Source organism: Mizuhopecten yessoensis, unplaced genomic scaffold (genome assembly GCF_002113885.1).
Source record: "Mizuhopecten yessoensis strain PY_sf001 unplaced genomic scaffold, ASM211388v2 scaffold2805, whole genome shotgun sequence".
Lineage (NCBI taxonomy): Eukaryota > Metazoa > Mollusca > Bivalvia > Pectinida > Pectinidae > Mizuhopecten > Mizuhopecten yessoensis.
In genome coordinates, this window is record NW_018404728.1 from 46,905 (window position 1) to 69,039 (window position 22,135).

Sequence of the window (22,135 nt, forward strand, 5' to 3'; positions counted from 1 at the left end):
CAGGGGACAGGGAATATTGTCAACCCTCAAAAACCCATTGTCACCCTCGGCTTCGCCTCGGGTGACAATGGTTTTCTCGGGTTGACAATATTCTCTGTCACCTGCTAATGAATGTAATATTTATATACTGTTGTTGGTTTTGGAAATTTCACAGATTAGTTTCCTTTTCTTTGCAGAAGATTCTTGTTAAATGGCTGCCGCCGGTAGATGGCCGAGATCACGTGACTGGGTACAAGCTTCAATATCGACGAAAGGGGCTCCGGAGGGGGGATATGTGTTCTGTGTTCACGGAGGGAGACCGGCTCAGATACGTCATAACGGGTAAGTCTTCGTTTCACAATTTCTTGCATAATCACTAGACATACAGATGATCATAATAGCACCTTTGAAATTTGCTAACATGTACAGTATGCCAAAAATAACTTCTGGTGGTGTGTAAACAGTAACGTCATTTTGGAAATCACGTTGAATTACACTGCAACATACAGCTGTTTCATCCTTCTAGGACCCATCAGTGATAGGTTATACTGTATAACATGAAATGTTCGTGGGTACTTTCCTTCGTGGTCTGAAGCCATTTAGATAGTTTCGTGGTACAAACTTTCGTGGATATCCTATATTTACAAACAGTAGACAAATTCGTTTTATTTTTTACGTGGTTCAATAGCAACCACGAAAACCACGAATGTTTATACACAACGAACATTTCATGTTATACGGTACTAGTTGTCACAATGATCTGAAATGCTGTTGAAACTGAGGGACAGGGGAAATAAACCCGTTAATTTATCAATTCAAAATTTAGAGAAGTATTGGTTTACTGTAGATTAAAACATGATTAAAGTTTGTATATTATGGACCGTGCCAAGGCGTCTGCCGTCTGGATCACTAGCCCTCCACCAAATGGTCGCGGGAAGGTACTGGCCGCAGGTCGGTGGTTTTTCTCCGGGACATCCGGCTTTCCTCCACCGTCAACACTAGGCTAAGTGACCAAAGCTATAAAAGAACGTAAATCACAAATAAACAAAATCATTCGTCTGATTATGTTAAAAAAAGAGAACTTTATAACCAAAGTGGTTTGAAGAATATGTAGAAAAAGAGCAAAACGGGAAGTACACATGTAGGTGTTAGGTCATTTAGGTAAAATAAGTATCGGCAGTAGCTCTGATTTCTCCTTCAAACATTACAAAGAGCTAAAGGAGAAGGTATGTAAGGCTCAGTGATGTAGAACGCACATATTTAACCCGTACCAACAAGTACAGATTTATTACAAAACGTGCCGTAAATGTACATTTGTTCCGGGTTGTATTGCGGATTGCATTTCCAGTTTTTATGCTTGTTATTGTATATCTGTGAAAGGGTTATGTTGTGAGTTACATTTCTAGCTCCTGTGTTACGTTTTGTTAACAGACCTTTTCAAAGATGAGACGTATAAGATAAGGGTTGGGGCTCGGATCAATGAGAAGACTGGCCCGTACACATCATGGATTATAGTAGACCTCAACAATTACAAACGCAACCAGAAGGGAACTGCAGACCCAGCGGCAAGTGCAAACACATCACTCCCGGAACCTGGTAAATATTTCATCGATTATATATAGCAGTCTCAAAGAAGAGAATATCAGTCGTTTTACCACATGGAATGAGTTCTATTTAAAGTATTTTACTGCTGACAGCATGCACTAACATATAGGTCTTCAAATAATTCATTTGATACTCTCAAATCTTTAGTTGGTGCATCTGTATCAGGACATGTCGCTTCTCTCCCACCTTCTTCTTCCTGGTTCCCAAACGCTCATCAAACTCGACTTGTTTTTAAAATTGTTTTACCTATAACACAGTGATGTTTGTTAAAATGTCGTATTTATTACAAAGTCATGTTTTTACACATTCCTGACTATCAATCGATCTGCCGAGTGCAAACATTACTAGCATTCGATTTTGAGAATACATTTTTCGTTAACAGATGAAGATGTTGGGTTTGACTTTGAGGACTTCGTACCCCTGGTAGACTTCGCGTCGTTCATGCCCAGAATCACGCCGTTGGTCAATGCGGTCAACCTATCCTGGCCTGCACCAAACAATACCAGGGTTACCTACGAGTTCGTGGTCACACTCGGTACGTATCTTTAGATTCTCTACACATGCGTGTCATCTTTTGACTTTAAACATATTTTATTAACCAGAATTGGAAAATAGGATTTGGCACAAGTTATTACAACTTATGAAGCCATCTCCTTACAACAATAATTCAAAACAACAGATGGTGATATAGACTGTCAATTACAATTTATAGTAGTATGAAGCGATTTTTAAAGTAACACATACACATACAAACAAACAAAAACAAAAACATATTTTGAAGTCAGGTTCATAATCGAAACATGTTAAAATCTTCCACTGGATCTAATAAAAGTTTGCACTTGTCTGAATACATCACAATTTGTATCCAAAGCCAGATTTTCATTTCCAAACAGTGATAATCTCAACGTTAAATGTACATTTAAATGATTTATATGATCAAAAAGTACAGTACGAGCATTTTTGTAAGGTTGACATTCAAAGAAGTGTCATCTCCTTCGTCGGTACATAAAAACGGAAGTTAAGTATATGTAAAAAGAATCGGTTACTGTGCAATATCGTTAATAATGGTATTCGAGCGACTGATAGGTCATCATCTGTTGGTAGGGGGACATTGAAATTATGGATCACTCAATTACAATTTAGATTTGTTCATTTCCCCAACTTGTTTCGCCTGAATTGTCTCTCGTTTTTACCTGTTCGAGATGTATTTGTCACCCCCATAGGGTATTGCACGAAGAAAGACAATGCTATGACGTCACGGGGAAATTAGATATAATGCCATAATCATCTCTTGACGGGAGAGGTGCTCTGCAAATCAGGATAGCAAAAACCTTACAAATGCTAAAACATTTCTTGTTAAAAAGCATTAAATGATGGGAAAACATAATCATCCACTGCCTTGGGGATGTAACAGAGAAATCTCCAATCCTCTAAATAAAAATGTTGTATTTGGGTGTCTTATCCAATGAAGGGGAAGATCCTACTGGTTATTTACTGATTCTTAAAACTCAGAAAAAACAAAAAATGCTATTACATGTCTATTCAAAATAATTTCAAATATTTTCTTCGAATAGAAAATATCATATTCGATACTTTTCATAAAAAATATATATTTAAAACTTAACATTGTATTAAAGATGACGTGTATGAGGAAATTGTATTAAAGATGACGTGTATGAGGAAATTGTATTAAAGATGACGTGTATGAGGAAGTTCTGGAGGTGACGGACGAGGCCCAGGATTATCACGTGATCAGGGGTCTGGAGCCAAACACAGAGTATAACGTCACATTTCAGATAACTGTCATGGCGGCACAGAGAGTCGTGCTGCAGCAACTGAAACAGTTTACCACGCTCGGTAAGAAGATGTTCACAACTATCAGTAAATGTAGATTTTGTATTTATAGATCGACAGTATAGGGCCTCATTATTTATGTTGTTTCATATAAAAATTGATATTTCACACTCAGTATTTTATTCGCACATGTATTGTGTAAGGTATGCTATACACCTAGATGCTTGCTAACGTTACTAACAGGCCGTCACCTGGTCAGTTACATCGATCTTTGCTAGGTAACAGTTTTTATGGCCATTGGTTGCAGTGCCACTCAATGTCCGACTGGTGGATATATCCGGGGAAGATGGTTCAAGCCTCCAACTGGAATGCGAGGCGACTGGCATCACATTACCCACAATTCAGTGGAAGAAAGGAGGTCGCGTTCTTTACCGGAACTCGAGTGACGTCAGCAATAGTACTCCAGTTAAAGTATGTTTGAAAGTTCTGTTGTGAATAACACTATCTTTTTGTTTGTTGGGTATTGAATAACAGTTTATTCTGTTGTTTCCTCCGAATATTTTAGTAGGAAACTAATATTCTTATTTTGACTTGCATCTCAAAACAAAGAAGAGTACATACAAATTGTACTAAGGAACGTGGAAATTGTGATATAAACGTCATTATGTATCAAGCCGATCTAAGGATCCACATGATATTCACGTTGTATCGAGCATGTATATTTTCTCTGAACTAAATTTATATAATTCCTATCTTATCTTTCCTCTCTACTCAATCATTTCGGAGGTGTTTCTGTAAACATCCATCTGTATATGGCCCGGGCGTTAGCGAAGACGTGAAACGCCGAGAAAAAATATAATATAGGAGTATGGATATTACATGTGGATAAACGCATTAATAAAACGTCAAACTCCTTTACATTAGCGCTTGACCTCACCTGTTTTATAATAAGTGTATGCCATACGCTTCGAGGCTGGTTTGTTTCAAACTGACAGTTCTTGAGAAGAAGTATTGCCGAAAGTAACAATGATGTGTGCATTATCCATTATTTTTACGCATCACAGAGTGACCAGTACGTGTTCACGTTCGAAAGATATCCACCCAATCGAATCGTGTCTGTAATGACTGTTGTGAATGTCAGCGCGACCGACCAGGGTCGCTACAGGTGTATTGCCGCGGACGGTCTGGACAGACAGTCAGATTCTCATCAGTTCATAGGTAAGTACGACAGGACAGACACACATTGTTTCTACACCCTCATTGGTTGGATCTTAACCACGGTGATTGATAATATTGATGCGCTTTTAATAGCTTAAGAAAGAGCGGGTCAATGTTCACTTATGAAGTCAGTTTAATAGTAACGTCGCAATGTGCCCTGCCAAATGTAGTACATACCTCCGTACAATTTTTATAAGCTATTTTCTTGTTTAATGGTTGATTTAGCATATAATATGATAATAAAGGACTTTTTTATGAATATGTGATTTTAGGAACCTACGAAAGTGATGTTAACCGAGACGAAGTCGATGTTAAGATCATTTTGTCAGGTCTATATAATCACATATTCACCTCAACAAAAGTTCGTAATCAATAGATATCACATGACTCGGACGGTCAGGAATGGCTGACACAATCTCACCTGTGCACCTGTAGGTTAATAATACCAATCGGGTGGTTATTAAGGATCGTATATGATAAATGGCTGGAAGGGTCATAAATGGTAGATTCAATCTCGCCAGATCACTTATTTTTTAAATACTACTACTCGTAGATACAGAACACACAGAAAGCCACAATCGCAGTTTACGCGTACTTTGTAGGTAAAAATACTGTACTCGGAAGGTCAGGACTGATAGGCACAAACACATATACACTAAGGCCAAAGAAAAAAATATGTATGTTTCAGGTACCAAAACCGACTGTAGTTTTTACCTCCGACCCTTATAATTTTATCTCACTCGAACTTGTTCACCGGATGCAAACAGTTTGATAAACATACAAACAAATTGCAACTATATTTATAATCTCTACTTCATAGGCAGGTACCAAAACCAAATTTCAATCCCATATTTTAACTTAAAATACCTAAAAAAACATGTTTGGTAATTTTTCAATGTCATAATTTAGCCCCCACCTCTCGAAAAACCCCAATGATCTACCTTTTTCCGGTCATGTTTCCTGAAACGTATACATAATTATTTTTGGACTTATATCTACAATACGTTCGCAAAGTATTTGATGTAATGAACGACGATCTTTATTATTTGTTGCAGACCTTGTTGATCCAATCAAAAAAGTGGGCGTGTCCTCCATCACAGAGTTTGGCGCCATAGTCAGCATAACTCCCATCAGACGTTTCCGCCGCATGTCTATGACGTACATCCTGTATAAAGACCTTGACCCGCCTCGTTATCATATGGACCAAGGAAGAACACATTATGACCTTGACAACTTAGATCCGGGGACGTCATACACAGTACATGTTCAGGCTGAAGAGTTTCCGGGTGCCAGCAATCATTCGGAAATCTTCACCACTTTGGCGGTTTCCCTGCTGGACAAAGAGAAAGTATCTGTCCATGCAGTCAATTCTACGGTAAGTATACGGTTTATTTTTTTAGAATTATTCAAACATGATAGATCCGTAATGACGTAAAATGATGATAAAAATCCAACAAATGAACCTTAACTTCCTAGCTACATAAATTTGCAAAATCAATCCACTCAATACATTCAAATTTTGGTACAAGCTTCCAACGTAAAAAATCATTTACCAACTCTTCACGTGCATACATTAATAGCCAGTTATAATCCTCACAGAAATGTACCAACTCTTCACCTGCAAAAACAACCCAGTCCCCAACCTCACAGAAATGAACCAATCCTTCAAAAAACAACCCAGTCCCCAAACTCACAGAAATGTATAAATCCTTCAAAAAACAACCCAGTCCCCGAACTCACAGAAATGTATAAATCCTTGAAAAAACAACCCAGTCCCAAAACTCACAGAAATGTATAAATCCTTCAAAAAACAACCCAGTCCCCAAACTCACAGAAATGTATAAATCCTTCAAAAAACAACCCAGTCCCCAAACTCACAGAAATGTACCAACTCTTCACCTGCAAAAACAACCCAGTCCCCAACCTCACAGAAATGTATAAATCCTTCAAAAAACAACCCAGTCCCCAAACTCACAGAAACAACCCAGTTCCCAACCTCACAGAAATGTACAAATCCTTCACCTGCAAAAACAACCCATCCCCAACCTCACAGAAATGTTCTAGCTCTTTAACTGCAAAACATATCCAGTCCCTTACCTCACATAAATGTACCAAATTTGATTTGCACCTACATAGCAACATACACTTTCACACGAACAGTACTAAGACAAATGCACTGACCTACCAGCTTCAAATAATTGTACAATTCTGTACGACGATTTAATTTCTTATCCTTCATTACAGACATTGGTGATCACTTGGAAGTGCCCAACGCAGTACCGCAGTCACGTCACCTACCGGATAGTATATACAGTCAAGGGCAACAACTCTTCCAATGGTCACGTGATGGACGTAACAGATCACGAAGAAACTGCTACCATCACAGGTTAGTCGTTATCGATAGATATAAAGTAGATAAAAACAATGAATGTATCAGAGTGTTCCACATTTATATATTGTTATATTTAAAGGAAACAAAATGGACTATAAATAAGCTTTTCCTGACATAGATGCTTTGTACGTTTGACAGGACCATCCCACGCGATTTCAAATGTAAATGTTTTCTTTCATGTTCGATCTGTAGTGTATCTAATTGCTTACAGGTGATCATTCAAACGTAGCTTTAATCGTTCAAAGTCCATATTATTTGAAGCCCTAGACGGGACACTTTTATATCTCTCGAATGTCAAAATATCATATTTATTTAGATCTGAAAAATAAATAAAAATTAAATGTAACTGCGCGCGACCGAGTATTTTTTTTTTTTTATTTGGGCGATACGATTCTGTACCATTATTCCACCATAGACGCATTCCAACATACGAATATATCATTATAAGTGACCTCTCCTTCTCAGGTCTCCTTGCCAACCAGCGGTACAATATTTGTGTTGAAATGCGCAGAAAAGAAAGCACGGTCAGTAAAGTGTTTGTAGAGGGCTCGACCTACCCAGAGGCTTATCTCAACGGTAAGGGCAAAACACCTTCACAAACTGTTATATACATATCGTCAGGATAACTGTCGAGCTGACCATTTGATCGACGGGAAAAATTGAAAATAAGTAGATGCTCATATTTAGGTGCAGGTGAAATCTGAAAAGTTATATTTGGAAGTCTATCTTAAAACCCGCGTTGAAGTGTATGCTTCATATAAGATTTCTATATAAAATTCCCCCTTTGCAACCTGTTGAAATACATACATATTGACTGAAAATCTCTCTTTATAAATTTTAATTTGGAGCCTTTGTAAAATCACGTTTGAGTCCAAGAAAACGTGCCCGATGACCTGTATTGGCCTATGTATACCCTCATCCCTTCGTTACAGCTGACATCCCTCCCACTCCTCCGGCTGACGTGTTCATCGATAACCGGGACAATACGCTGGTCATATCATGGTTAGAGCCACATTCAGAATACCACACACTAGTAGAGTGGTACGAAGTAGAGGTGTTCCGAGAGGCGGAGGTCCTGGAGCGGCGACGGGTCACCGCTGACGTCACATCTATCACAATCACTCCAGCACGTACGTGAAATATTTTAGGCCTTTACTGTCCAATGAAAAAAGACATATGTGATGTTTAATTCATTTTGATTGAATGAATTAACAAATGACTCACTCTGTGCTATCTATTATCAAAAAAGATCAAAAACACTTAATGGCAAAACTACGATCATTACAAGGAATTATTTTCTTATATTCATGAATACAAAATATGATACATGATTGCTTTTCCAAGCTACCAATAACAATCGACTTTTTCACTTAATTTCAAAATTCATCAATATAGCATTTTGTTATTCTAGATAGATCTACAGAGTATACGGCCATCGTTCGGGCCTCCAATAGAGCAGGGATAAGTGACGAGGTGTCCCGGGTGTATAGACATGTCGGTGAGTACTTTCGATTACCTACTGTTGATTAGTTGCTTACTTATGACTTGTCAATCTCTTCCAAGAGTTGTCGGTTCTTACATTCACTTTGACCTCTATAAGAGGCTAAACCCACAAAAACTTAATTTCGTTGCCAAAGGTGACAAACCTATCTGCACCTTATCAAACCGCATCAACAATAAAAGCAGGACAGGAAAATCAGACACGAATATTGAATTAACGCTCCGTCAGAGTGATACATTCGAAGAAAATATCTTTATTTTATTTGAAGGTTCTGGTAAAATTACACTTTCAGCATGAACATGTTGGAAGGAAAACCCATTCTATCTAAATCATTATGATATTTGCCATACACTGTCCTAAAAATATTTACCACAATTTGCAAACTTACCAAAGGATAGAACATCTGTTAAAAGTAGCTTCAGCGGATAACCTACCAATGCTAAACGTAGTGACCTTTTTGGATATTTATTAAGATGTATAAGGATTTGTTAGGAATCATGATCTGACTAAGGCTTTAAATGATAATGTTAACATTGGTTCATGTAAATATAGGAAGCACGGTAGTCAAGTGGTAGGACGCCGTGCTCTTGACCGAAGGGTTGCGGGTTCGAGTCACGTCACAGCGCTGTGTTGTCTCTTTGAGCGAGATACTTGACTCCGCTTGTTCCAGTCTACTCAGCTGTAAATGAATACCTGGTTGGACAGTGCTAGAATGCTAGCTGCGAGCGCCGAAATGGCAGCACCGGCTGTATGCTCCACAGGGAGTATAGAAAGATATTAGCTGGTTGCAAAGGCCCTATAACCACGGATAATAATGTGTGAACCGTTTTAAGACCTACGAACTACATATAGATTGTGATAATATTATTATTTTCCCTATTAGAACGTTACAACATTTGTTCTTAATTTTAAAGGCAATTAGTGCAAACTTAAGGGTGTGCAGAAGTACACAGTGCAGCTAAACAAAAGACCAATACATTAAATGGAATTATCAGTTATTCTTCCAGATTCTCATGAGCTGTCCGATTATTCAGTGACGTCATTAAAAGCGAGTGCTATCGGTTCGACCCGGATTCTGGTGGAGTGGTCTCCTCCTAACACCGGAGAACTTACCAGGTAGTAATTTTGCGTTCTTCGCTATTGCGTATTGGCATATTGGAGCTCAAAAATGTACATCAAGTATTCTGTGGGAGTCACTGACGCACTTCCTGTTTGGTTGGCAACTCAGTAATATTTTTATATAGAGTTTGAGTTCGAAAAAACCCTAACTTGATAACGCTGTGCTAGAAACTGTTCTACTTTGCTTTACATGATTATCACTAAAAAATTGGAATATTAGCATGACACTGGGACCAGTGAGTCTTGAAATGTAGCGACACTACTAATACTTCATTGTATGTGTATAAAGCAAAACTTTGATATTATAAACAGGAAGCTTTTACTGTTGTTGTGTGTGTCTCACAGATATTTGGTCCGTTACCGTCCAAATGTCAAGGTCGGCCTAAACTCTTCTGATATTATCGACCAGTGGGTGACACGTGCAGATCACCGTTACATCATAGCCAACCTAACACCTAACGAGGAGTATGCAATATCTGTCATCCCCTACCTCAATGACGTCAACGGAAACACATCTACTGTCTATGTCAGCACATTCGGCGACATACCTGGCGAGCCACCTGTAAATGTGACGTCGACACTCGTCAACATGACGGTAGGTAGTAATGGAAATTAAAATATGGGTAGCAATCTCTATTTACTGTTAATGACAGGGATTCATCTTTAACTATGATGAAATCCTACTATGTCCGCGATATTACGACACTTTCATTTTTTAATAATAAGCAGATGTTGTTTGGCAAGAACCCATGAGCATGTAACATTTCCTTTTTGCAAATATAACCAATTAAGCATCTGCTAGGAATCTTATTACAAATTTGTCGTGCTGAAAAAGCCTAACTTTTAAAAAATGGGATAAAGTCATGTTGTCTTAAAAGCTCTGAATGAGATGCGTACCTACGATTAGTATTATTTGTAAAAGTACTAGAATATACATAATATACAAATATTTGTATATTTTAATGAAGCCTCAAAATTTGAAAAAAATGGAAACATGTTGAAAAAAGTTCTGGTGAAAAGATAATTGCTTAAACCGGGTGTTCAATCTCAATTATTTATGCCACACCACACATGTTGATTTTTTGTGTCGCCTGCGAAAAGCTGGTGACACATAGGTATTGCTTTGTCGGCGGCGTCGTCCGAACAGAGGTTTTCGTGCAATAACTTAAATTTCCTTTGGCCGATCAAACTCAAACATCATGCAGTGCTTCCTTACCAAAAGTGCTTGCTTTGGATTGCTTTTCAGGTCCGAAGGTCAAATGTCAAGGTCACTGTATCTATAAATAGAAACTTCACTAAAACTGTATACTTGACGGCTTCGATCTACCACTTGACCCACCGTGTATACCTCTGAAATGCCGTCTTACTCCAAATGTTATTGACAACACTAGCTGTTTAACATCATAACCCACAAGTTTATTCATTTATTTATGGGAAACCATCCGACAAATCATACAAATTAAACTTGGAATTGAGACAATGAGTATCCATAGCAAGTTCCTAAAAACAAAATGATGCCATCCAAAAACATAATCTATGATTATTGCTTACTTTTAACATTATTTCTTGAAATGAAAAGTGTATCTATTTCTTCGTAATCTCCCAGCTTCCTGCGCAGGCGACACATCCACTTCCGTGGAATTCTTGGTTTAAGCAAATGGTTACATATTTTGTTATTTAGCCGGAAATTAGTGGATATTTTCAAGTTACATTTGACTGTTGGTTTGTTTGCGAAAAGTTCCCCGAAATATATCAGTAATTAAGCGAAATGATGCACATCCCTTTTCGTAAAGTAGCTGTTCTATGGCTTTCTCACCCGGTATCATATAACAATTTTCTAGAGAAACATCAACTGGACTGAACAAAATGTCGTCAACATTTATTTTTTTCTGATATAAAATCCGAAAAGTATGAAATGTTTCCACTTGCATTTGTTTTCCCCTTTCCTTCGGTTCTCCATCAATAAATTACATTTTTACCTTGTTGTCCTTTATTGATATAAAAGCCGACCTTGTGTATTTGTTTTCTTCTGTATTGCTAAGCAATTAGTAAGGTTAAATAGGGCAAACGTTCTAATACACATATCATGTCAAAATATAAATAAATAAAAATGTTGCACGAAAACAATTGTGCAAAACAAATGTTAACCTAATTAAGTTGATAACATGAGCATATTTTTAATCAGTCGATCGAGGTCATGTGGCAAGCCCCGCCCGCTGTCACTTGGCATGGCGCTCTGACAGGTTACATGGTATTATACAGACAGGTCGGACACAAGATCACTAACAAAAACGTCACAGCCAGCACCCAAAGGTCCTACGTCATCAACGGTAAAGTATAAAGGAATGTCTTTATTGTATGTTGATGTGTGTTACGTCATCAAAGATGTTATACTATAAAATAAAGAAGAGTGTCTGTTTATCGTGTACTACGTCATCTTAGGTAGATAAATGTAGCTTTGACACCATAGTATTTGTATCTCTATTTCTACACGATTAAACTTTAGGTAATGTTAGGCTGTTCTAGGAATGTAGCTTTGACACCATAGTATTTGTATCTCTATGTCTACACGATTAAACTGTAGGTAATGTTAGGCTGTTCTAGGAATGTCGCTTGCACTGACGATACCGACACTTCAATATACATTCGTACAAAGACATTCTTGTTAAGAAATTGTATGTTTTTATGAACACAAATCGGCTACATCCATATTAGGCAAGAAATCCTTGCGGTTCAGGTTGGGTGCATGTTATGTAGATGTGCCGATTTACTTTTTTAATGATAAAAACCTTCCGTTCAGTTCAGCAAACACACGATCACTGCGTAGTATGTCCAAAGAAAATAGATTTTAAATCTGCAAATAATATTTAAGCCACAATTTATCCTTGTTTCGCAGCAAAACCAAAAGCTCAGCATACAATCAATGGCGAAATATGAAACAGCCATGATGTGCAAAATCAAGCACAGGGCAAAACTAATGTAGAGCTAGCATGTGAACAGCAATACGAAACTAAGAGACATAGCAAATTGAAACTAATAAAATTATATTTATAGGTAATTTACGCTATAAATGTCGGTAGTGTATTTTACCGTTGATATTTTACACACATCTTTGACAATTGTTCCCGTTGAGGCACTAAAAAGGAGTAAAGGGAGATAGCAAATCATGAAATAATCATAACAAATACGAACAAAGAAAGTACCCATTCAACGCTTTCAACACCGTAGACCATAATGGACTCATCCATATCAATGCATGGTAGAGTCTACTAAAGTTGCATAGGGGTGAAAAGGCTAATATTATTGTTCGAAGATGCCGAAAGTCAAACAAAGTACTCATCTTACTGCACCATATGGCCTTTTTCGTCCAATGGGACACATCATTGGTACATGAACTATTGTTCATACTTTGTAGATTGGATACAGTAATACTATGTTCTTACTTAAGACTATAAGACCATATAGATATGTGCATTAATGACCTTTTAAATTTTAAATACAAAAATGAAAATGAAAAAAAATAAAATAAAAAAAAACTTCTGGCTTTAATCGAATATTTTTGAGTAAGCGATAATTTTTACGATCTTTACATCTAAATAAAATGTAAATCTCGTTGTATTTGGAGACACCAATATTCTTGTAAATCAACATGAGCAAAAGTGTGTAAGATCTAGACCGTTATCAACCTGTAGACCTGATTCAGTAAACCATGGGAATTTATCTATTGGTATAATTTACCGACATCACTCGATATCAAATTGGAGTCATTGTATATCTGAGTTAGTACAAATATCGTTTATCTGAGTCAGTTAAACTCTTGTAGGTCTACATCAGGGTACCTTGTATGAGGTTGCCATGGCAGCCATAAATCTGAACGGAACAGGACGTGCCTCGGATTGGATAGAAGTTTTGACGGAAATAGACCCCGGTAAGTAACGTGCAACTTAGTATAGCAACTAAGTAACCAAATTGATCAGCCGGGAAAACAATTAAATTCATCAACTTGTATTATATAAAACTTCACCCATTAATATACAATATATGTAATTTTATTCAATATTTTATAATATATCGATTTTATCTTAGATAGTCATGTATACAATTTAAGTCATGAAGTTACCAGTGACGTTATTGAATCGTTAATCTAATAGTTTTTATTTTACATCAGCGACTCTAATAGTACCGTACCCTCCCGTTAATGTGTCTGTGGCGTCGCATAGTATGGGACTACATATCACCTGGTCCCGACCACTTGACGTCAATGTTCCGGTGACCGGATATGTTGTGGGATATGGGCGTTTTATACCGGAAGTGTACCGACATAGTCTGGACAATACGCAGACGGAATATACCATCACAGGATTACGTATGTAAATTGGTTTTGTCATAAAAGTGTGAGCTTTTTTGTATTTATTTATGATATGATGAGGTTATGACGTACGATTTGAATATATATGTATAAACATATTTCGATTTGTTTTTCTTCATTATTTCTGTAGTTTAAAAATAAGTAAATTATCAAAACATATAGAGACGGGTCTACATAGACATTTGTTTTGAAAATACTTAATTAATTCAAGCTTCTTTTTGTTTCCTGTTGATTATTTGACTTTAAACTATTAAATCTGTTAAAGGCACCAGATGAAACAAAACGCAGGAAAAAGACAACAATAAAACAAAGCAAAAACAAAACTTCGAGCAGGTAACTGTGGCCTTACACAGCCAGAGCGATAATATAATTGCCGAACAAGTACATACTGTGACCATGTTGCACCACGTTAATATAATCCCGACACTGTTTACAGGACAAAACACGCAGTACATCGTCAGCGTACGGGCGTTCAACAAGATCGGAGAAAGCCGTCCAGTTTTTAAAATGGGCAGAGCGGGTAGGTTGTTGTCTTAATTTGTTGTATGTATCTGTACAATCACAATTGAATAAAAACAAACAGAAGCGTAATATAAGACAAAAATATAAAAAATGAGGGGGAAATTTGAAAATAAAAAAGGGTTCCTTCCCTTGTTAAATGCTGTCACTCTTGCAGCCCTCCTGACCGCTTGACCGGATTAAGGATTCCCAATATCGCTAAGGAAGTACATATAAAGCTTTATATGATTATAAAGAAAGACACACCTGTGCATTGATAAATAACGATATTTTTAGGATGGCCATTGCAATCAAGTAAGATATAGGCCATTTGTCTTTTTGTCCAATCGTCATGCGTAATTGTTATTGTAATGTTGTGTGTATACAACGAGCTTAAACACAAACCTACGTACAATAAGAAGGTACAACATTACTCACGATATCACGTGTAAATCTGGTTGGTTTAGGTAGGCAGTCCTCCATCATCACGAGAACCACGGTCGGTCCTGCTGAAGTCACAGAAGTTATTGGTAAGTCTTTAAAATGCCAAGCCCCCTAGTACATTTTGTACTGTAGTGATATTTCACCCCTCTCTCCTCCTACCGACTTCAATGCCAAACCCGCTAGTACACTTTGTACTGTAGTGATATTTCACCCCTTTCTCGTCCTGCCGAGTTCAATGCCAAGCCCCCTAGTACATTTTGTACTGTAGTGATATTTCACCCCTTTCTCGTCCAGCCGAGTTCAATGCCAAGCCCCCTAGTACATTTTTTACTGTAGTGATATTTCACCCCTCTCTCGTCCTGCCGACTTCAATTTGTCCCTCGACTGTTGCAGTTTTAAATGAATATTGCTTATAATATGAAATTCATGTTCATAAATAGGTAATCTTCGAATGTTCAGTTGAATGTTTATGAAGCATTTTATTAGAATGTGCGTCCATAGCTTATTCGCTGATCACAATAACCCGATATACTAGTAATTTAGTATTCACAACTAAATGCTCAATTTTTTTACCAGACGTACAAAAAGACAGAATTGTTACAAATGAAGATTAGCTTGCCCATGCTATTGTAACTCGACACATGCTAGTTCACATTGATTGCTGGCTTTACTCCTTCAAAGTTAATTCAATTATTTAAATGTTACATAATATCACGAGATTACAGAATGTATTTAAATATCAAGAAAATTATTGATCACGAAGATCGTATAAACCCCTTCAAACACTGCAGACTTTTCTGCATCAGCATCAATTGCATCATAGACAACAGGAAGCATACGAGGGCGCATTTCAGTTTTCCTATACTGAAACATTTCTCTTTATATCAAAGTATCTGCTTCGCCACTAACGGGCTTGATATGATTTGGTATTCATGGGTTTGCTATAAATATCACCATTTCCGTGCAAGTAATCGAATGTGAACGGACAAACTTACAAAACAGTGTTTCAAACAACGTATGTTTATTAATTCTATATAATATTAATTGATAAGCTTTACAGTTGCCTTCATGATCTCATTTAGAAACGCTTGATTTCTTCTTGCAACATGAATACGACATTTTGATCACGCTTCGAGACGTGTCTGGCAGTTTCATTGTCACGTCCTGAATGATCAGTTTGAAAGCGTGATTTGTTAGTCAGCTGTCAGTTACATGGTAAGCGTCGCCAATAAAGCGAACGACATACTATTATTAACCGACTACTTATCCCTATAACTTGTTAATATTCCAGCGTTATTAATATCTACGATTTGATAACAGGCACTATCATTGCTGCGATAACAGAAATCGTATTTCTACTGAAACCGTGAAAATTCTGAATGCTAATTATCCGCTAACGTTACAGTTTTTAATAGTCACAAGAAGAAATAGTTAGCTTATGTATTAGCGTAAAGACTAACTTGTCATGTAAAACTGAAGTATAATATTATCGGTAAAAAGTGGATTGCTTATCTTAATGACAAGTTTATTCGAACAAGGCATGTCAAGCACAGCGTCAAAAGCGACGCCATGTGGTAGAAGTAAATATGTAGCTTTATTTTGGACAAAAACGAATTATTGTTTCATCGGTAATTTGGTAATTTGGAGTAGATGAAGGAACCATGCCAATTTACATGAAGGTATTTCTGAATTATTAAGAAATATGTTTCAAAGTAGTTGTTTCGCCGTTTATGGTTCGACGAACTATTATTATTATTTTCTGACGAACCTGGTGCCCCCTCTAATTAAAAATATTTAATATTTTTAAACGAACCTGGTGCCCCTTCTAATACAAAAGAATTACATTTTTTCAGATGAACCTGGTGTCCCCTCTAATAAATAATAATAACTATTTCAGACGAACCTGGTGCCCCCTCTAATCTGAAAGTGAGAGAAATCAATGAGGAAGTAGTCACCCTTCGAGTCACGTGGGAGCAGCCTAGCGTCCTCAACGGAGAACTTACAGGTAGGGTAGATATATACAGGTAAGAAAGGAGAAATATAGGTAATGGTCAAATTTAGTCCGAGACACTGATGATATCAATCCTACGGCAATTCCTTCATAACTGTATTTCGTTCAGTGACACCTTTCACACACGTAAAGGCGAGACACAGAACAAACCGGTCGGTGAATGTTTTCCTCTTTTAACTGATGTTCTACCATTGTGATTGTTTTGTTTTTTTTTAGTTTGAGAATATGTTATTGTACATATCTCAAGTACAAACGAAACTAGGCAACAGGCCAATCCAATACTGCAAGCTCTCTCCCGTTATTTTACGTAAAAATAGTAAATTATCACATTGATACGATTGGTAATCTTTATGCGATTTTAAATCATATGGTTTATTGGTATGTGTCAATTTGAAAAAGAATAGATAATAAAAATACACAAATCCCAACTTGAAAGTAATTATGAAAATTCATATCTTTCAAGATTAAACGTTAATAAGAATACATGTGTGTCTTCTAAAATAATAATTGACGGGACAATAATACCCAACTTCCGCAATAAAATTTAACTCGATAATGCATATCTCCTGAAATGAAATTTATAGGAAAAAACACATCTCTCGAAATAAATATTAGTTCCAGAAAGGCATTAAAAGTATTTATTAAATTTATACAAAGGTCAAACGGATTCGCAGAGACATAACAGAATCACACTTATCGATCTATGTGAGTTGAAAGACAGTCACGAATTAATGTTTCCTCGTGGCTTTACAGTAAGGAAGCCAGCGACACGTGTATTTTGCTTTGGTTCGCAATATGAAACATGTAAAATATATCTACTAGTTATTTTTTAGAATTGGTTAATCATGGGGTTTTAGTATAAATCCTGTAAATTAAGTATATTTGTGACATTAATTAAAATGTTTCATTGTAGGATAAACACATTGTAAACTTTAATCCCACTTTGTTTCTTAAAACTGTTGTAGGGTATTTGATTTACTACACGACCGACCCGACGTTTGCACCGGAAAACGAAGCTTTTGTGTACGAAGAGAGGGAGGCTACTACCCTGAAAAACCTTGAATTCAATACGACTTATTACTTCCGGGTAGAGAGTCAGTATAGAGGTGTCAGCGGACTCTCCTCCAGGGTGGTAGCTTATAAAACAAAACCACCAGGTAGAGTAATGCTTAATATACTTCATTTTATTTCAATATATATTGGAGTACGGCATACATTTCGATAGAACAAGAGATATAATTAAAATATGTTATTCTGGTTATTTACCAGACACCAGGCTACATATCCGTTCAATCAAAAGTTGTAACGTCATTATGTATATTTAATATATCTGTCCATGTTGTTACGTCATCAGTATCTTACCGTTCCCCAGACAACAGGCTACATGTACAAAATCTGTCCCATGTGTTTACGTGATCAGTATTTTCCGTTCCTCAGATATGTCCATCTTGATACGTCATCAGTATCTTTCCGTTCCCCAGACAACAAGCTACATGTACATATCTGTCTATGTTATAACGTCATTATTATCTTTCCGTTCCCCAGACAATAGCCTACATATCCTGCCAGCACCGACCATTACAAGTTTGTCGTCCGGTGCGGACTATCTCCAGGTCAAATGGCTTCCGCCACCCCCACAGTACTCGCATGTGGTCCGTGGATACATCTTGGGATACGGCTTGGACGAGGCCAATGAGAAACAAGATATTATACCCGTCAGCATCAACTCGTATACACTGAACAATCTCAGTAAGTATGTCCCTATGTTGTATACAGGGGACACGGTAGTCAGGGGCGTTTCTAGGATATTTGAAAGAGGGGGCGTAGAATCAAATCTTTCGCCGAGCGGAGCGATGCGAAAAACATAAAATAATTGTGAAATGCACTAATGTAACGGTTCCTGACTTGGAGCATGTATATTTTATTGTTAAAGTGTCAGGGTTTGACATTTTTTATGCCGAATTCTCTCCATTAATTGTCTATGGTATATTAAAATGATTGGATGGATCTTAACAGCAGTAGACCAATAACGAGAAATTCCAAATTCTAGGGTATAAAGCGTTAATTAACATTTCAATAGTCCTAGGCCAGGATTTTATGAACGGGAGGCGTAATTACGGTTGCCCTGGTAGAGGGTCCATGTTTTTTTTGTGTGTGTGTGTGTTTTTTTTTTNCCCCTGGTATTTTCGCGGGGTGTAATGTTTTGCGATTTCGCGGATCAATAACTTCAATAACGTCATAACGGTAATATTGTCATGAAAAAGCGAGTATATGTTGGTATCGGGTTTTTTTCATCAAGAGTAGTACAAGATGTTTGAAAATAGATTATATCACAGAGGTACTAGTTTTGTTGACTGCTTAACATAATACACTTACTTGTTTTTGCTCAATATGCTGTAATAAAGCGTATTTATTTGACTCTGTGACAATTAATATGTCTTGTGTCACGTCTTTGTGCTAAAACACCGCGAAAATGTAGTTCCTTTCTCTTAGTATCTCCTGTCTAGATAACGGAATATAATCCATGGAAGTCTAATTTTCTAATTTTCGGTCAAAAGCGCGAAACTTTAAAGCCCGCGTAAATAACCCATTTACCCTATGATAACCATTTTCAGTATCAACCCTCCCTACACCCTGAATGAACTCAATTACAATACCCTATATGCTGAAATATGAGTAACACGTCATGGTATGATATGTAAATAACAGAAATTAGAAAAAGAATAGAACAGATTAGATATTTAGAAATGCTGGCGCCTCCCTTTTATAGTTGGATAATTTAGATACTTAGAGATTCCCAAACGAGTGCTGGTTCTTATCATGTTTGTCTTACTCGAGTTTTCCTCCCTTGGAAATTCATTTTTCTGTTTCTGATCGGGGAATCGCAGATGTCAAAGTTATGTCACAGATGACGTCAGAATGCGTTGTAACGTGATGTCATTATTAAAAGACTGACCAATGAATTCACGTACAGTGTGTTACTAAGCTTTTGTGTACGAAGAGAGGGAGGCTACTACCCTGAAAAACCTTGAATTCAATACGACTTATTACTTCCGGGTAGAGAGTCAGTATAGAGGTGTCAGCGGACTCTCCTCCAGGGTGGTAGCTTATAAAACAAAACCACCAGGTAGAGTAATGCTTAATATACCTCCTCATCTTTTGCAGGTCCCTCGACTATGTACCATATTTCACTGCGGATGTTTAATGAACTTGGAGACAGTGCTCAGACATTTGTAAACGGGTCGACGCTTGGTTAGAAAAGTATGAACAGCTCAAAGCTGGGTTAGAACACTGTGAACGGCTCAACGCCAAGTAGGACAACTATAAACGGGTCATTGTGTTAAAAAACCATGAATGGGATCAACGCTGTGATGGAACTCTTTGAACAGCAAAACGCAGGGTTTTAAAAGTATTGAATTGAATATGCGTTGTTATTTAGCAGTTTTCAATAGGCCACGTGATATTATGTGACAAATAAAAGGACTGCCTGTTGGTATGTGACAATTTAAAATTGTGGTTTTGTGAAAGACTAAAATGCAGTTTTTCAGCTTTAGTCATGTATTCGTCTGGTGAAAGCTGGACATGTTATGTTTTTTTAAAACGGGACAAGAATGATAACATTACCTTTCATATTCATATTCAGCAGCCACTACACACTATAGTAAGGGTAATATTTCTGTTTATTGAACTTTATCCAAGTATAAATAAATAAGCTATACTTTGTATGTTTTATCAAACTCGAGACATGTATTAAAATACATTCAGATTCATATTTATCCAACCGTATATACGTATTGATACGTTACTAGTAATATGTATTTTCATCAAACTTGATATAATTACAGAAAGATTAGAAAGCATGAAGTTATCAAATTTTAGACACCCATGGACACGTTAGCAGAAATATGTATCTTTATGAGGCTTGCAATAGGAATAGGTGAGTATTGACAGTAATGTTTTCGACATGTATTATTACGTTTCTATTTTTGTGTTGTACATATAGACGTCAATATTATGATAGTGTGACAAAAACCTTAACAGAAATGCGGCATATGGCTTATTGATAATATCAACCCGAATATCAAATTTATCAAGATATAACATTTTCGTCATATATCCACTACTGTCTGGGTAAAATAGATACATCACAGCGTATATACATAAGAAATAAATATATCACGACGTCAATTCGTAAATGCAAAAACAATCAACAGTGTTAACACATAGGGAACAATATTCCACAGTGTAAATTCATAAAGGCTAAGTATACAAAAGCGTCATCGCAGAAGGAAGAATACCACTACTGCGGCGCTAATTCATACCACAGCGTAATCACATATTTCATCTAGCTCAGGTGTATCTATGTAATAATGTCCACGTACAACAGGATTATGTCCAGTGGGAGGAGGTGGAGCAAGGGGAAAAGAGGTAAATAATAGATAATGGAGCATAAAAATAGGAAATAATAGATAATGGAGCGTAAAAAGAGGTAAATTATACCCTTTGGAGCATAAAAATAGGTAAATAATAGATAATGGAGCATTCAAGGGGTTAATAATAGATAATGGAGCATAAAAAGAGGTAATAATAGATAATGGAGCATAAAAATAGGTAAATAATAGATAATGGAGCATAAAAATAGGTAAATAATAGATAATGGAGCATAAAAATAGGTAAATGATAGAAATAGATAACGGAGCATAAAAAGAGGTAAATAATAGATAATGGAGCATAAAAATAGGTAAATAATAGATAATGGAGCATAAAAATAGGTAAATAATAGATAATGGAGCATAAAAAGAGGTAAACAATAGATAATGGAGCAAAAAAATACGTAAATGATACATAATGAAGCATAAAAATAGGTAAATAATAGATAATGGAGCATAAAAAGAGGTAAACAATAGATAATGGAGCATAAAAAGAGGTAAATAATAGATAATGGAGCATAAAAATAGGTAAATCATAGATAATGGAGCATAGAAATAAGTAAATAATCGATAATGGAGCATAACATAAATAGGTAAATAATAGATAATGGAGCAAAAAAATAGGTAAATAATAGATAATGGAGCATAAAAATAGGTAAATCATAGATAATGGAGCATAGAAATAAGTAAATAATCGATAATGGAGCATAACATAAATAGGTAAATAATAGATAATGGAGCATAAAAAGAGGTAAATAATAGATAATGGAGCATA

General features: G+C 36.6%; 1 protein-coding gene across 2 annotated transcripts in view; it reads left to right on the forward strand.

The window, feature by feature from the left end:
- Positions 1-22,135, forward strand: part of LOC110446575 (fibronectin-like) — a 42,860-nt gene extending 20,725 nt beyond the window's left edge. Inside the window, exons 5-26 of one of the 2 annotated variants that reach the window (XM_021491783.1) lie at positions 177-321; positions 1,411-1,575; positions 1,967-2,119; positions 3,280-3,441; positions 3,686-3,849; positions 4,443-4,596; positions 5,652-5,971; positions 6,841-6,982; positions 7,454-7,564; positions 7,921-8,118; positions 8,400-8,486; positions 9,485-9,605; positions 9,954-10,203; positions 11,794-11,938; positions 13,432-13,536; positions 13,777-13,974; positions 14,414-14,497; positions 14,943-15,005; positions 16,817-16,924; positions 17,896-18,087; positions 18,476-18,679; positions 20,096-22,135. In XM_021491783.1, coding sequence (XP_021347458.1) covers positions 177-321; positions 1,411-1,575; positions 1,967-2,119; positions 3,280-3,441; positions 3,686-3,849; positions 4,443-4,596; positions 5,652-5,971; positions 6,841-6,982; positions 7,454-7,564; positions 7,921-8,118; positions 8,400-8,486; positions 9,485-9,605; positions 9,954-10,203; positions 11,794-11,938; positions 13,432-13,536; positions 13,777-13,974; positions 14,414-14,497; positions 14,943-15,005; positions 16,817-16,924; positions 17,896-18,087; positions 18,476-18,679; positions 20,096-20,187 — 3,363 coding nt within the window. In that variant the 3' untranslated portion in view covers positions 20,188-22,135. The remainder of the gene's footprint in view (positions 1-176; positions 322-1,410; positions 1,576-1,966; positions 2,120-3,279; positions 3,442-3,685; positions 3,850-4,442; positions 4,597-5,651; positions 5,972-6,840; positions 6,983-7,453; positions 7,565-7,920; positions 8,119-8,399; positions 8,487-9,484; positions 9,606-9,953; positions 10,204-11,793; positions 11,939-13,431; positions 13,537-13,776; positions 13,975-14,413; positions 14,498-14,942; positions 15,006-16,816; positions 16,925-17,895; positions 18,088-18,475; positions 18,680-20,095) is intronic. The other variant, XM_021491784.1, reaches the window with a different exon arrangement.